At 36.4% G+C, this 17,327-nt stretch overlaps 1 protein-coding gene across 1 annotated transcript; it reads left to right on the top strand.

Moving 5' to 3' along the window:
- The first annotated feature begins 2,520 nt into the window (after window positions 1–2,520).
- On the top strand, window positions 2,521–4,259 carry LOC109216422 (chaperone protein dnaJ 20, chloroplastic-like). The gene is made up of 2 exons (XM_019380572.1): window positions 2,521–2,983; window positions 3,944–4,259. The coding sequence occupies exons 1-2, from the start codon at window positions 2,585–2,587 to the stop codon at window positions 4,085–4,087; spliced, it is 543 nt and encodes a 180-aa protein (XP_019236117.1). The 5' UTR covers window positions 2,521–2,584; the 3' UTR covers window positions 4,088–4,259.
- Window positions 4,260–17,327: the final 13,068 nt, after the last annotated feature.

Here is a 17,327-nt window from a genome sequence, read left to right as displayed (position 1 = left end):
GATTTTTGCATGTGATTCTTTGATAGAAAGAACCCTATTATTTGGTTTTTCAATTTTTGTTGGCTAGTTTTGGTAAGTCTATGACTAATGGCTAGAGGTTGGTAAGTTGAGATTTATTTGGAACATTTGTGTAAGTTTTCCTTAAGAAATTCCTACATTGTAAACTCCCAATCTTTTCAGCTACCAATGTGAAACTTTGTTCGCACACCCAACACAAAAAATACAGTACTAGGTACAATTTACTCTCTATTGATATTTAGGTTGGTGCGAAATTTATTAAAATCATAATTTTTTTAGGGTATAATTACTTGGTATTCAAAATCACTAATTAGCGCTACTAATTATAGTCACACATACCAAATTCACTAACTAGCGCTACTAATTATAGTCACACCTCAAAGGACATATTAAAGAAAAAAAAACGCTTCTTATAAGAAATTTCTCTATTATCAAAGTTCGAATCAGAAATTTTGAATAAGGGTGAATAGATCTTGCTAAGTCATCAATATGGACCAATATTTCCAAACAACATAAAAAGTTATCTCTTGAATTTTAAAATATCACAGAAGGCAAAATCAAGCTGATTTTAAATAAATTTAATTGGTCATAAACCATAGTCGGGTTAAAATATGCCTAAACAAGTGAAAACTTTTAAAATAATACAAACATGAAGCACAATCATGTTCAAAATTTTGTATTTTGTTTTGCATTTTAGAGGAGTGAGATCTTATCCATCCACGTAGAAAAGACAGAGAGATGTTGTCGGAAATATAAGGTACAAAACCACAATTGACTTTCTCTTAGTATTTACAGAGAAAATTTATTTTAATAACTCTTACCAAGACACCAATATTGACCAACATTTCTAAACGATTATAAAGTGCTCATACTAAAGTTATCTATTGAATTTTGTAGTTGTAGAGGTAAAAGATAATATCACACGTGTCAAAATCAAGTGATTGGTCATAGATAATTAATACTCCACTTACATCTATTGTCTTACAATTTACTTATTAGGGGAACAGAAATAATAAATTTTAGGTAGGAAAAAAATTGGTTTCTTGTAGTTTTAACACTTCAACTCTAGTAAAAACTGAACGAACAAAAATCTTGCATTTACATAGAGTTTTGACATGATATTTGACATACTTTAGAAAATGTGAATATTGGCGCGGCTTTAGATTTTAGAGGACATGACTCTTAATAGGAAGGTGTGGAGGTCGATCATTAGGGTTGTAGGTTAAAGGGTAGTCGAGCGGTTTTCCTCTTTGTCCATGTTTCCCTCTTTGTACCGACGAGTATGATAGTGTTTTGTCTAGCATTGCTAGCGATTTATGTTGTGTTTCACACCTTTGCATAATATTTGTGTTACTGCTTTTCCATTTATTTGTTGTTTCTCACGTTGATGATTATTTTTTGAATTTTGTTGTCGCAGATCTATTGTATCTGAGCTGAGGGTCTCCCTGAAACAACCTCTCTCCCCCCTCTAGGGTAGGGGTAAGGTTTGTGTACACTCTACCCTCCCCAGACCCCACTGGTAAAATTTTACTGGGTTGTTGTTGTTGTTCAGAAAATGTGAATATGCCAGGAAAAAAAAAGCAAAAAGAAAAATGTGAACTGTATAGAAGTCGTGTTTGGATGGGTTTCAAGAATACTAGAAATTCTACTCTAATCTTCTCCTTACAGTCAAGTGGCTTTCAGTTCCTCCCCCGGACCTATTGACCAAGGAGCTCGAGAATGAAGCAAAAAAAAAAAAAAATGAGTTAGAGAACGGATGTAAGTCAATTCTGACCCTGTTAGGGAAAGGTATAGTTATGGTTGTCGATTCCAAATAATCTATCCAAAAGTTCAAACCAAATGACAGGAAGTGAGCGACACATTTTTGTATCTATAATTAGAAGTTTCACGAAACCCGCGACTTCTATTTAGGTTGGTACATTGAGTCAAAGGAGTCCATTCGAGCTTATTGTAGCATCGACTCGAGCCGAGCTCAACGCGCTTGTTATATGAAATCACTTATTGTAGGAAGTGAATAGTGAGTATATGTTCTTGTACTTCTATGAAAAGCTCGGCATAACCAATACTCCATTCGTTTCAATTTAGATGAGGTAGTTCGACTCAGCACGGAGTTTAAGAAAAAAGGAAGATTTTTAAAACATATGGTCTTAAAAGCTTAAGGGTAAAAGCTTTGTGGGACCATGACATTTGTGTGGTTATAAAAACTTTTCATTAAGGGTAAAATGGGTAAAATGAAGAGTTTAAAGTTAAATATTTTCAATTGTAGAAATGTGTCATTCTTTTTGGAACAAACTAATAAGGAAAGTGTGTCATCTAAATTGAAACGGATGGAGTAACTCTCTGCAAATACTTGTCGCAACTTGCAATACAACTTATAAAGTGCTTCAAATAGATTATGAAATCGCTTAGCCGTTAATATATTAAAAAATCAAATAAAAAAATAAAAGAAGTTAAAATGACACAAATACCCTTCACTCTTCCTTATATATACCCCTTCACCCTATCTCAAAAACTTCACACCTCAATAGTCAATCCATTTTCTCACACACACACACAGTAAAAAAAGATGTATCTAAGAATCCCAATAGACCCAAATCCTAAGCTATTTTTCCCATCAAATCCACATATTCGAAAAACCCAAATTGGTTCTTTAAAAGTACATTCAAAGCTAAACAATGTGATTGAAATTACTGAGCCCAAAAGCTTTTATGAACTTTTGGGTATTCAAGAAACTGAATCTTTTTCTGAAATTAAACAAGCGTACAAGCAGTTAGCTAGAAAGTACCACCCGGATGTTTCACCTCCGGGTCGGGTCGAAGAATATACCCAAAGGTTTATTCAAGTTCAAGAAGCTTATGAAACATTATCGGATCCTAAGTTAAAGGCTATGTATGATAAAGACATGTCTAAAGGCCTTCACTTTGCTTTCTCATTCTCTGCTCGTAGGAGGAACCAAAATGATGAGGTTGGTTTTTTTATTTTATTTTATTTTATTTTATTTTGCTTGTTATGTTTTTTAGTTAATTTAATTTAATATTTGGGAAAAAGGTTTAAATTTGTTCTTGTACTATTCGAATTGCTCTATTTTTGCTTCTATTAAATTATTGGTTCTTTTATACCCTTGTATTTAGTAATTTTCTTCGTGCCTGCAGTAGTGGCAGAGCCAGAATTTTCGCCAAGGAATGTCAAAATATAAACAATTGGATACATCAAAAATAAAGGGGAGTCGATGTATATTAAATATACATAAAATTTTAAAAAAAAAATTAGCTACCAATATAGTATAATTTTTTCTGGCGAAAGGGTGTCTCAATGTGGCTCCGCCACAACATGCAACAGATGAGGTGGACCCATGTGTCCAAATTTTCCAAAAGAAAAGGTCTAAATTTTTACCATAAAATTACCCTTGGGTTAGGACTTTGACCAGTTACTCCTTTGTGCATCCCAAGGGTATCCTAGTGCATAATTTATTCCGCGTTTACGTAGGATCAGAAAAAGGTTGCATCTCAAAAGATGTGATATGGACAGTCTACCCTAATATAAGCATTAGTGTTGCTTTCACGACTTGAATCCGTGACCTTTGTGCATCTCTACAACATTATTTGTTTCGAGAATCACAATTTTCGCAGGGGGCGAATGTAGTGCATTATCGATGGGTTCAATTGAATCCATAACTTTTAACGCTGAGTTAAAATTCATTAAAATTGCAAAAATAATAGATATGAACTTATAACTTTAAAATATAATGAGTTCAATGCTAAAAATTTTAAAAGTTGAATCCATAAAGTTTAAGTCGTGCATCCGCCTCTTAACTTTTGCATTCATGTAATTGAATTTTTTAATTGTACAATGATATATTCATGACTCTCCTATTCTAGATATCTTCTGTTGTCTTTGCTAATATGGTTTCTTTATACATTTTTAGTCAATGGCAGACAAAGATGAATGGAAAAATTGTTGGCAATCTCAGTTATCAGAGTTAAAGAGAAGAAACATGCATAACGATTCTGGTAACAAGATGTCTTGGGGTGCTCGGATGCGCAGACGAAGGAATGAAACATCATTATAATCAATAAATCCTTTGCTATGTAATTTTTTCTCTATATATAGCAGTATATAGAGTAGTTATGTTCTCTCTTTTGGCCTCTCCTTTTATTAGATAATAACCAAATAGAGGAAAACAAATATATGTACATAGTGTTATTTGAATCAAGATGCTATTTAACCTTAATGCTCTTTTATTTCTCGAGCCATTTACTTGCTTTCCTCTATGTAGAGAGGCGGATTTAGGATTTCTTCAATATGGGTGCACCACTAAAAAGGATAAAACAAAAAAAAAGTACTAAGTGGGAATCGGCCCATATTCCTCTAGATAAATAACCTAATATTCAATCTAGCGCACCATTCAGTCTTTTTGGAGCATGGGTACCAATAGATAATATTAGACTAATCTTTTTGACAGAGAGATCCTGGGTTCACGTGACCCATGATTTGGACTATAAACCGCCCCTGGCTATGTATGTATGTTGACTTAGCATCATTCGCTTTCTTGTCTGCATAATGTTGGCCTGAGATGAGCTTGATAGAGTCATATGGTCAACGAATATTCATACAACTAATCTCAGTTGAGTATGGGATTGAGGTGTAGTTATTGATATATATATATATATATATATATATATATATATATATATATATATATATATATATACACTGCTGTTAACTATTGAATTTAATTAATAGCTATATTTCTCTTGTAGATACATGTAGTGGGGAAGTGTCCCACTAAAAGGGCGATTACATTATCGGATTCATCTGAACACATTACTTTCAGTGTAGATCATAAATTTATGTGTAAAAATTATGAAAAATACAACAAATAGTAAATATGAACCCATAATTTAACAAATATAACGGATTCAATAGTAAAAACTTTAAAAATTAAACCCATAAATTTTAAATTCTGGATTCTTGCTGGTCACATAAGTCAATAGAAGTCAATTCTCTATCGTTTTCATTATCATTTAAAGCTTTATCCGTGTGTGGCTGTTAGGCTTAGCATCTTTAAATGAAGACGACATGCCAAATGTGGCCCTTGGGCTATATGTTCCCTTTTTCTTTTTTGAAAAAATTAGTACTCCCTTCGTTTTAGTTTATGTGAACCTATTTCTTTTTTGGTCCGTTCCAAAAAGAATGATCCCTTTCTAAATTTGTAAACAATTTAGCTTAAAATTACATTTCTACCCTTAATGAGAAGCTTTTATAACCACACAAATACTCTGGGCCCCATTTTAACTTGTTTAGAATCACAAATTTCAAAAGTCTTCATTTTTCTTAAACTTCGTGCCCAGTCAAACGGGTTCACATAAATTGAAACAGAGGGAGTAAGTGCTATTTAGGTCAGTTTGCGAGCACACCTTGACTATTCTATAGGGTATCTATTATTTCTCACCGGTATGGATACTGGAACACTCTACTCACCAAAATTCAAGTAAATGTGAAGTAATCACCTAACATTTATCTTTTATATCTTTTGTCATTGAAGCAATGGAGAGTTGTAGAGATTATCTAAAACCAAATTTTGTTAACGCTCTAAAAGAGATTATCTAAAATCATTTGTTGAATTTATTGATTTCCTATTATTTTGCATTTTTGTGTAGGTGCTTATTTTAATTTTGATTTTTTGTCATCAATGACTCAATTTATTTGTTTTCTAAAAGTCTGACTTTACCGTATGGTTGCTCATTGATCATTTATCATAGTGAGGGTGTTCAATTAAAGATGTAAAAGGTAAGTAGTTCGAGATTTTCAATGTGTGCTTCTAAATTATAAAAAAAAATAATCAGGAAATAACTTGGTAAATTAATCATTAGTTTGTGTTAGTTACCAAAATCAAGTACTTTCGTAGGATTATATATTTGGGAAAATTGCATAACTATTTCTCATATCTTTTGACATTTTAGCACCAAATCATATCTTCAATGGCCAGTACAAAATTCTCCCTAAGTCGGCTTTGCTACTTTGCATGGTTTTATTACCCTTGTTGGCTCTTCATCATTATATGTCCATACTTATTCCAATATTTTAATCCAAAAACTTATATATATTAAATCTTTGGATTGAATATACATAGATTGACAGTGGAAAAATCTTTGTACTATTAGTATATTTAAATCTGTTGAAGCAGGACTTATTTTCAGGTTACTAATTCCTCTTTTTAAGGACGGTTATTATCTTTTAGGTGATTCAAAAGTGTAAAAAAGAAAAATTTACGCATGTCTCTGTGATGACCCAATAGGTCATCACTTGTTTTAGAAATAAATTCTATGATCCGAGGCCTTAAAACCTCCTTTTTGTCTCACCTCGATTTGTGTGCGCAGTCCGTGTAACACCCCGTAAATTTGGCTTAGGTATGAATGAGTTAAAGGAGTAGTAAGGTTATATTTTGGAGATGTGAAGTCCCATCGGGATGATTATGGGTAAAATAGTTGTTTCAAAATCAAGATGGAAAGTGAGGTGCATAAGATTTGACAAAATCGACTAAGTTTGCAGAAGGTCTGTTTTCTAGCAGGGTTTAGTGCTAATATGTAAGGTGTTTTGGAAAATTCAAAGCATAAAAGTTGTAGGCCTTTGAAATATCTTTCCAACGATATATTATGGAGCCCGAACGGATCTCTGCGCAAAAAGTTATACGCGTTTTACAGAACAGTATGCGATATGCGCGCCCTGAGCGCGCGCCTAGCACGACCGCGCTTCTTTTGAGGCAGTGTTACTGCCGTTTTGCGCGGTCAGTAGCGCGGTCAGGTCTACAGGTGCGCGGGCGCGCTTGTGGGGGGTCGTTTTAAAGCCCTACTTCGTCCCCTACAGCTCCAAAAGATAAAAACTTGCTTTAGAAAGGGGAACTCTCAAAACCTAACTCCCTAAGGGTCCCTCCACCATCCAAGGCAAGTTCTAATGGTGGTTCTAAGGTAATTTCAATTTTCTAACATCTTATTAACATGGGTAATTCCTCCAAATCATTAGATATTTGATTGGGGCATCATTGTTGAGAGAAGGAACCCTAGAACTCGAATTCAAGAAGATTGAACGTCAAGAAGGTAATGTCTTCACCCTCTAATTGGTTCTAGCATTGGTTTAATGATTTTAAACCCTAGTTCATGAGATATGAGTTGATGGGTTTTATAGAAAAGCATGAACAATTATAGGTTTGGCTTGTTGATTGTTGATTATTGGTTAAGGGTGTTGTTTATCTTATGGGTGAAGAAGAATGACATTGATTATAAGAAATTTGAGATTTTAGAATTTATCTAGGATCAAGAGAATGGCTTCTTGGGCGTAGAAACACCATTAATAAGGACTACTAAGCTTTATATCACCAAGTGTTTGAGAAAATGCTTAAGTGACTAAAACATGAGTGTTATTACTAATATGGAATTCCTTTGACTTGTATTGATATAGATTAAAGTTGAAAGGGTCGGCGAATGTTGTATTACGCTCAAGAGCAGGAAGTTAAGGTATGTGAGGCTAACTCTCTATGTTTGGGAATTTTAATGATTCTCCCTACACTACGTTTCTTTTACGACGTTACCAATTGCCTCAGAAATATAGTTACGCCTAGTTCCTTGAATAGTTGTAGAGCTACTATTCTCTAGCTTCATAACTCGTTCGCCACTTTCATTCTGAACGTTGTGAGCTCAGTGCGTATTCAATATAGACTTGCGTTTGATGCCCCCGAGTCTTAATATAGATTACTCAGTGTGCCATAAACAGTTGAAGTTTCAGTGTTCATAATCAGTTCAAGAATACATGTCTCAGTCTAGTCCTATTCAGTATTCAAGTATTATGTAACTCAGTGTGATCCAGTATTCCAGTATCATGTAACTCAGTGTGATTCAGTATTTCACTATCATGTATTGCAGTTTGATTCTTAGTTCCTGAATGTTGAACACCTGTATTTGGGCCTGAGGCCGTAGTTTATATGCTTTATGCATACTTGGGCCCGAGGCCGTAGTTTATGCTTTATGCATGTTTGGGACTGAGGCCGTAGTTTATGCTTTATGCATGTTTGGGCATGAGGCCGTAGTTTATGCTTTATGCATTTTTGGGCCTGAGGCCGTAGTTATGTATACGTATACTTGGGCCTGAGGCCGTAGCTTGTGCACATATATTTTGGGCCCGAGGCCGTAGCTTATTCAGATAAACGAGTTGTTCATCATTCAGAAGAGGGAGTATTCATATCCTTACTTCCTTTGTTCAGTTCAGTTATCAGTTATCATTTCAGTTACCAGTTACCAGTTATCAGTTATCAGTTATCAATTCAGTTATCAGTTATCAGTTATCATTTCAGTTTCTGTTTCAATAATATTATTTCAGTACCAATTATCAATTCTCAGTTATCAGCTTAGTTTCAGTTTCAGCATTTATAATTCTTTCTTTCAGTTGCTTTACATACCAGTGCAATTCAAATGTATTGACGTCCCTTTTGCCCGGGTCCTGCATCTCACGATGCAGGTAATGATTTATAGGTTGATGATTCAGAGCGCTAGGATTCTCGTACCAGCTGTTTGGTGATCCCAGTTCTTTCGGGACATTATCATTACTTTACGGTCTTTCAGTATTTACAGGCAGTCAGTGTTTTCAGTACTTCATTAGAGGCTTCATAGACTAGAGTAACAGTTAGACAGAGTCTCAGGCTTTTCATGTTAAGCAATGTTGGCTACATATATGTTTCAGACTTGTTTTAGTATTTCGGCACTTTGATTTATATCATGCAGACTTTCAGTATATCAGCATGTGTTAGTTTATCTTCCGCATTTAGTATGTTATGATATCACATGTTGATTCAGCCAGCAGTTGGTTTGCTCGATCACATGTAGTTAGGCACCAAGTGCCATGTTACGTCCATGCCCAGGTTCGGGGCGTGACAAAGCTTGGTATCAGAGCACTAGGTTCAAGTGTCCTGGGGAGTCTATGAAGCCGTGTCCGGTAGAGTTTCCTTTATATGTGTGTGCCGGCCACTCATATAAACGGTTAACTACCAAGATATCCAGGATTGTCTCATTTCTTTCTACTCTAGATCGTGCCATGAAGCTTAGAGCAATAGTTAACCTTCTCTTCCTATTGAATTCCAAACGTATTGGATGCCCAAGCGACGCGCAAGAGAAACCTAAGGTCTTAGAGAGGATAATTTCTATTGGGGTATAATTATGGAGTATAGGTTGATAACAAATGAGACATGAGATGATGTTAAAAGTGGGATGCAAGGGATAGTAGTACAGATTAGGGCATAACCTTATCAGAAAGTACAAAAGCAGTTATCATGTCTTATGGCTATCAGTTTACCTCAGTTACCAGTTATACAGTCTTTCTGTTAGAAAATTTATGGTTATTCAGTACGCCAGTATTCAGTTATATGTTTACCAAATATCCAATTTTCAGTGTATCAAAATTCTGGTGACTGGTGAGTATATAGTGATGCCTATGGGTGCTAAAAGAAAATGTAAGTAACAGTGGTTATAGCGAAATCTTCGAATATTTTAGGTCCGGATTAAGACCCAAGAATCGCCGGGTGATGCAGTAAGTGATTTATCAGATGATGGTATACTCTGAAGGATAAGTTTGTGTATGGTAATCGTATGTGTTTTACCTCAGAGAACAATTTCTTTTAATTCTTGCAAATGGAGCCACATGTGGGATGATGATAGTTCAGATGTCAGACTCTAACATTGGTCACTATAGTTTTGGACAGAAAAGAGCCTAAGGGTAAAATACCTAGGAGTCAGAAACGTTTGTTATTACCAAAGATGTGATTTCGTACAACTCATGCAAATGACTAGAAGATATGATGTATGAAATGAGAACCAAGAGCAGCCAGTATTGAATTTCAGGAAATGATTTTAAGTTGTTTAGATTTATTCAAATCAGAACTAGAAGTACCACGTTAGTAAGCTACTATAAGAAATAACTATTGATGTAAGATAAAAGATATGGCAGTTCCCCCTTAGGTTATGTGATTAAGTGATTACCGCAGATGTTTATAGTATGATATGATTTTGTATTATATAGAAAGTTTGGGGTTAGATATTCTAATTTTGTTTAAGACAAATGAATTCCCTAAGTGTGATCTATGCACATAGTTTAGAAAAAAAAAGGGATAGTATGCGACCATAGAATAGGGTCGGATGGTGAGGGAAGTTAGAAATAACATTATTCCTCACTTTATTTATCCAAAGTAGAACAAGAAAACGTGATTCTAGCAGGTGTTTAGTAAAAGAATAATAAGTAAGTTTTGAGTTGATACAATGAATTAGCAATTTCAGCAGAGCTAGTAGAGGTACAATTTGATCCACTTAGCCAAGCTAACTATAGTGAGTGGATGACAACTTAAAATACCGAACGCGTGTTAGAACCCAAAGAGTTTAAGCTAAACCCGAAGTACAGTAGCAGTGGGAAAAAAATCAGCTAGCAGTGAGAGCACAAACTATAGAAGAATAGCCTTTAGGAATTATCGTAATGTGGTTTATCCAGGATTGACAGTGTGAGCAGAGTTAAATTATTAAGATTGTGTATGATAGCTGTGAATATGTTATTTTTCCGTTAAGTGGGTAATTTAGTTTTCCCTAGTAAGAAAGATTTCTCATAAGTAAGTTGGAAGATGAGTCGTCATTGACGTAGAGTGCAAAGAATTGCAGAAAATAAGGTAAGTTATTTGGATCCCAACAAAAAGAGAAGGATCCACATGTATAAGACTTTGGTCTAAAGGGTGATGTGAAAACCATCAGTAAGTCCAGATGGAGATTTGAAACTCGAATAGTTAGCATGGGATATGAAAAAGAAAAATCAGTTCGGTAATGAGGGAATTTTTTTTTGTATAATTACCACAGGGATTATGTCTAGCATGTGTAAGAAACACAAGTGAGTAGAATGATCACCGAGCTTAGTTATTGATGATAAAGTGTTCACAGAAAATTTATAAAATCATGCCTATTTATGTGTCACGAGGGTAGTGCCATTGCACGAGACTCTAGTCTTCGGAGTACTGGTCAAAGACTTAGGTCACAACAATGCTATAAGTGTTTTCAGGAAGTGCTTAAGAAGATAAAGTATGAGAAGTAAAACTCATGATTGAGGTAGATAAGAGAACTCTGGTGAAAGAAGTTCACCAGCCAAGATAGGAGTTCGACTACGACTCCGAAGGTGACGGAGTTGTTGTCTAGAACAGGACTTGTTCCCCATTAGTAGCCGAAGAGAAGGAGAAACAATTTGATGATCCCTACGTGTTGCAGTTGAAGAGAAGATTCACAAGTATAAAACAATGGCTTTTGAATAAGGGGGAGATGATGGTACATTGAGGTACCAAGACAAATTGTGTGTTCCAGACATAGATGGACTTAAAAAGGGAAGATCATGTTAGAAGCCTATAATTCCTGGTATTCTTTCCATCCAGGTTCCCCAAATATGCATCATGACCAAGGACTTTTATTGGTTGAACGACATGAAAAAGAACGTCGCAGACTTTGCGGCCAATTGTCTGAATTGTCAGCAAGTGAAAATCGAGCAGCAAAAAGCCTAGTGTTTTATCACATAATACACATATTTTGAGTGGAGATGGTAAATATGAAATTTATAACGGGATTATCTTTCTCATTTTAAAAGCATGATTTGATTGGATGATTGTAAATCGACTTACCAAGTCAGCACATTTCTTGCCAGTAATGACTACAAATTCAGTAGAAGATTATACCAAGTTGTACATTTAGGAAATCGTCTGATGTATGGGACTCCATTGTCCGTCATTTCGGATTGTGGTGCTCAGTTTAAAATAAACTTTTAGAAGTTCTTTCAGAAAGGATTAGGCACAAGTTTTTTATCCTCAGAAGATGGCCAGACAGAGCGCATTATTCAAATAGTTGAGGATATGTCCTTGATGTTAAAAGTAATTGGGATGATCACATACCTCTCATTGACCTTGCTAATAATAACACCTACCATTCTAGTATCAAGATAGCACTGTGAGAGACTCTGTATGGGCGAAGGTCTAGATCGCCCATTGGTTGGTTCAAAGTTGGTGAAGAGGAGTTGTTGGGACCAAATTTGGTCTATCAGACTATAGAGAGAGTTAAGTTGGTTCAAGAGCGTTTGAAGATGTTAGAGTTCCAAGTTGATGATTGGGTGTTTCTGAAAGTTCCACCTATGAAAGGCGTTACGAGATTTGGGAAGAAAGAAAAGCTCGGTCCCAAATATATCACGTCATATATGATCCTACAAAAGATCGGTCAAATAGCTTATGAGTTGGAGTTGCCACCAGAATTAGCGGTGGTACAACCGGTATTTCACGTATCATGTTATAACATTCAAGTTTCCAGTACTCAGATACTCATGTCAGTTCAGTACTCAGATACTCATGTCGGTTCAGTACTCAGATACTCATGTCAGTTCAGTACTCAGATACTCATGTCAGTTCAGTACTCAGATACACATGTCAGTTCAATACTCAGATACTAATGTCAGCTCAATACTCAGCTACTCATGTTAGTCCAATACTTAGACATTCATGCCAGCTAAGTACTCAGATTACTCAAATATTCGTGCCAGCTCAATATTCATATATCCATGTTAATTCAGTATTCACGTATCCATGGCAGACCAATATTCAGTCAATGCACTAGTCATTCAGTTCAGTATTGCGACAGTTCAGTAAAAATGTATTCATTCAGTTTAGTATACAAGTGTTAATGAAAGTTCATGTTCCCACTAGACCCGTTTCAGGTCCGGAGTTAGCAGAAGTTACAGTCAGGACAATCATTCGAGGAAGCATGATCCCAAGGGGGAGATAATGTAACACCCCGTAAATTCGGCTTAGGTATGAATGAATTAAAGGAGTAGTAAGGTCATATTTTGGACATGTGAAGTCCCATCGGTATGATTATGGGTAAAATAGTTGTTTCAAAATCAAGATGGAAAGTGAGGTGCATAAGATTTGACAAAATCGACTAAGTTTGCAGAAGGTCTATCTTCCAGCAGGGTTTAGTGAAAACGTGTAAGGAATTTGAAAAAACTCCAAGCATGAAAGTTGTAGGCCATTGAAATAGCTTTCCAACGACATATTATGTAGCCCCAACGGATCTCTGTGCAAAAAGTTATGTGCATTTTATAGAATAGTATGCGATATGCGCGCCCTGAGCGCGCCCCTAGCGCGGGCGCGCTTCTTTTGAGGCAGTGTTACTGCCATTTTGCGCGGTCAATAGCGCGGTCAGGTCTACAGGTGCGCGGACGCGCTTGTGGAGGGTCATTTTAAAGCCCTACTTCGTCCCCCACAGCTCCAAAATATAAAAACTTGCTTTAAAAAGGGGAACTCTTAAAAACCTAACTCCCTAAGGGTCCCTCCACCACCCAAGGTAAGTTCTAATGGTGGTTCTAAGTTAATTTCAATTTCCTAACATCTTATTAACATGGGTAAATCCTCCAAATCATTAGATATTTGATTGGGGCATCATTGTTGAGAGAAGGAACCTTAGAACTCGAATTCAAGAAGATTGAACGTCAAGAAGGTAATGTCTTCACCCTCTAATTAATTCTAGCATTGGTTTTATGATTTTAAACCCTAGTTCATGAGATATGAGTTGATGGTTTGATAGAAAAGCATGAACAATTATAGGTTTGGCTTGTTGATTGTTGATTATTGGTGGTGTTGTTTATCTTATGGGTGAAGAAGAATGACATTGATTATAAGAAATTTGAGATTTTAGAATTTATCTAGGATCAAGAGAATGGCTTGTTGGGCGTAGAAACACCATTAATAAGGACTATTAAGCTTTATGTCACCAAGTGTTTGAGAAAATGCTTAAGTGACTAAAACATGAGTATTATTGCTAATATGGAATCCCTTTGACTTGTATTGATATAAATTAAAGTTGAAAGGGTTGGCGAATATTGTATTATGCTCAAGAGCAGGAAGTTAAGGTATGTGAGGCTAACTTTCTATGTTTGGGAATTTTAATGATTCTCCCTACACTACATTTCTTTTACGACGTTACCAATTGCCTCAAAAATATAGTTAAGCCTAGTTCCTTGAATAGTTGTAGAACTTCTATTCTCTAGCTTCATAACTCGTTCACCACTTTCATTCTGAACGTTGTGAGCTCAGTGCGTATTCAATATAGACTTGGGTTTGATGCCCTCGAGTCTTAATATAGATTACTCAGTATGCTATAAATAGTTGAAGTTTCAGTGTTCATAATCAGTTCAAGAATACATGTCTCAGTCTAGTCCTATTCAGTATTCATGTATTATGTAACTCAGTGTGATCCAGTATTCCAGTATCATGTAACTCAGTGTGATTCAATATTTCACTATCATGTATTGCAGTTTGATTCTCAGTTCCTAAATGTTGAACACCTGTATTTGGGCCTGAGGCCGTAGTTTATATGCTTTATGCATACTTGGGCCTGAGGCCGTAGTTTATGCTTTATGCATGTTTGGGCCTAAGGCCGTAGTTTATGCCTTATGCATGTTTGGGCCTGAGGCCGTAGTTTATGCTTTATGCATTTTTGGCCCTGAGGCCGTAGTTATGTATACGTATACTTGGGTCTGAGGCCGTAGCTTGTGCATATATATATTGGGCCTGAGGCCGTAGCTTATTTAGATAAACATGTTGTTCATCATTCAGAAGAGGGAGTATTCATATCCTTACTTCCTTTGTTCAGTTCAGTTATCAGTTATCATTTCAGTTACCAGTTATCAGTTCAATTATCAGTTATCAGTTCAGTTATCAGTTATCAGTTATTAGTTATCAGTTTCTGTTTTAATAGTATTATTTCAGTACCAATTATAAATTTTCAGTTATCAGCTTAGTTTCAGTTTCAGCATTTATAATTCTTTCTTTCAGTTACTTTACATACCAGTGCAATTCAAATGTATTGACGTCCCTTTTGCCCGGGTCCTGCATCTCACGATGCAGGTAATGATTTACAGGTTGATGATTCAGAGCGCTAGGATTCTCGTATCAGCTGTTTGGTGATCCCCAGTTCTTTCGGGGCATTAGCATTACTTTACGGTCTTTCAGTATTTACAGGCAGTTAGTGTTTTTGATACTTCATTAGAGGCTTCATAGACTAGAGTAACAGTTAGACAGTGTCTCAGGCTTTTCATGTTAAGCAATGTTGGCTACATATATGTTTCAGACTTGTTTTAGTATTTCTGCACTTTGATTTATATCATCCAGACTTTCAGTATATCTGAATGTGTTAGTTTATCTTCCGCATTCAGTATGTTATGATATCACATGTTGATTTAGCCAGCCAGTTGGTTCGCTCGGTCACATGTAGTTAGGCACCGAGTGCCGTGTTACGTCCAGGCCCAGGTTCGGGGCGTGACAGTCCGGGCGTGTATCCGGGAAGCCATTATGTGAAAATCTATGAAAAATAATAAATTTTTCTTTTAAATGAATTTAGTTTGACTTCGGTCAACATTTTGGGTAAGCGGACCCGTGATTTGACGGTCTTGGAGGATCCGTAGGAAAATATGGGACTTGAGCATATGCCCGGAATCGAATTCCGAGGATCCAAGCCCGAGAAATGAATTTTTGAAGAAAATTATTTAACTGAAATTGTTAGAGTTTTTGGAAATTTGAATGTAATTGAATTCGATGGTATCGGGCCCGTAATTTGGTTCCGAAGCCTGGTACAGGTCTTATATGGTATTTAAGTCGAGCCTGTAAAATTTGGTAAGAAACGGACTTGAAATGACGTGAATCGAGGAGAGGTTCTCTTAGCCCTATAGTCTTTCTCCGTCCAAAATTTTTCCAAATCGATTGGCGGGAATTTCGCCCGCATCCGATCCCCAATTCTTGTTCACCCCGGATGATCGTGTTGGGTGAATTTTGACCTCGTACGATCGTGTCGGGTGAGACCTTCGGTTGTTAGGATTTGAACTTAAGAGTTCATGAGATTTTTCTTTGATTTTGATGCAAAATTCATAGTTATTGATGTTATTTTGATGATTTGATCGCATGGGCAAGTCCGTATGATATTTTTGGACTTGCGTGCATGTTTGATTTGGAGCCCCGAGGGCTCGGGTGAGTTTTGGATAGGCCACAAAGTGAAATTTGGACATAGGGAATTGCCAGTATGTTGCTGGTCTGCAGGCTTTGCAAATGCGAAGCCTGGCTCGCAAATGCGAGCTCGCAAATGCGAGAAATATGTCACAAATGCGAAAAGCCCAGGACCAGCACTACCTCGCAAATGCGAGGTACCCTTCGCAAATGCAAAGTCTTCTGAATATGCCAGTTGTCGCAAATGCGACATTCCCATCGCAAATGCGAGTTCGCAATTGCGAACATCGAATCGCAAATGCGAAGGAAGCAGACTTCTGAAGGGTTCGCAATTGCGAACCCTGGTCGCAATTGCGACATCTGCAACCTGCAAAATCATAACTTAGACGCATTTTCAACCATTTTTACAACCTTTTCAAAACCTAAACACCTTTGCGCGATTTTGCAAAGGCAAGTACTCCTCCAAATCGATTGTAAGTAATTTCTAACTCGTTTTTATTAATCTTTAACATCTTTTCTCATGATTTCAACTCAAAATCAAAGGTTTTCATGGGGGAAATTGGGTGTTTTGGGTAGAACTTAGGTTTTTCAAATTTTGGCGATTTGGACCTCGATTTGAGGTCTGATTTCAAAACAAAATATATATTTAGGTTCGTGGGTGAATGGGTAATCAGGTTTTGGTTCGAACCTCGGGTTTTGACCATGTGGGCCCGGGGTCGATTTTTGACTTTTTGGGAAAAACTCTAGAAAATCTATTTTCATGTATTAGTATTAATTCATTTAGCATTTATTGATATAGTTAAGTAACTTGTGGCTAGATACGAGCAAATTGGTGGTGGAATCAAGAGGTAAAGCAATAGTTGAGGCTTGAATTGTGTTCGTGGCATAGAGGTAAGTGTTCGGTCTAACCTTAGCTTGAGGGATTAGGAGTGGTGTCTTATTTGCTATGTGTTAATTGTGGAGTACGACGTATAGGCATGGTGACGAGTATCTATACGTCGGTGTCAAGCATGCCTGTGAGTCTTGTATTGTAATTGTTGTGACTCCGTCGTGGTTTATTCATGCTTAATATGATGATCATCATTATTGTTCCCTTGCCGGGATGTTGTTATATTGTGGTTTCCTTGCCAGGATGTTGTTGTTATATTACGGTTCCCTTGCTGGGATATTGTTGTTATATTATTGTTCCCTTGCCGGGATGTTGTTGTTATATTATTGTTCCCTTGTCGGGATGTTGTCGTTGTAATGTTGTTCCCTT

This window comes from Nicotiana attenuata, unplaced genomic scaffold (genome assembly GCF_001879085.1).
Source record: "Nicotiana attenuata strain UT unplaced genomic scaffold, NIATTr2, whole genome shotgun sequence".
In the NCBI taxonomy this organism is placed as follows: domain Eukaryota; kingdom Viridiplantae; phylum Streptophyta; class Magnoliopsida; order Solanales; family Solanaceae; genus Nicotiana; species Nicotiana attenuata.
This window is presented reverse-complemented; position numbering and strand designations above follow the sequence as displayed.

Coding starts and splice junctions, on each gene's coding strand:
- LOC109216422 (XM_019380572.1), top strand. CDS start 2,585: ATGTATCTAAGAATCCCAATAGACCCAAATCCTAAGCTATTTTTCCCA. Junction 2,984..3,943: donor GGAGGAACCAAAATGATGAG/GTTGGTTTTTTT, acceptor ATACATTTTTAG/TCAATGGCAGACAAAGATGA.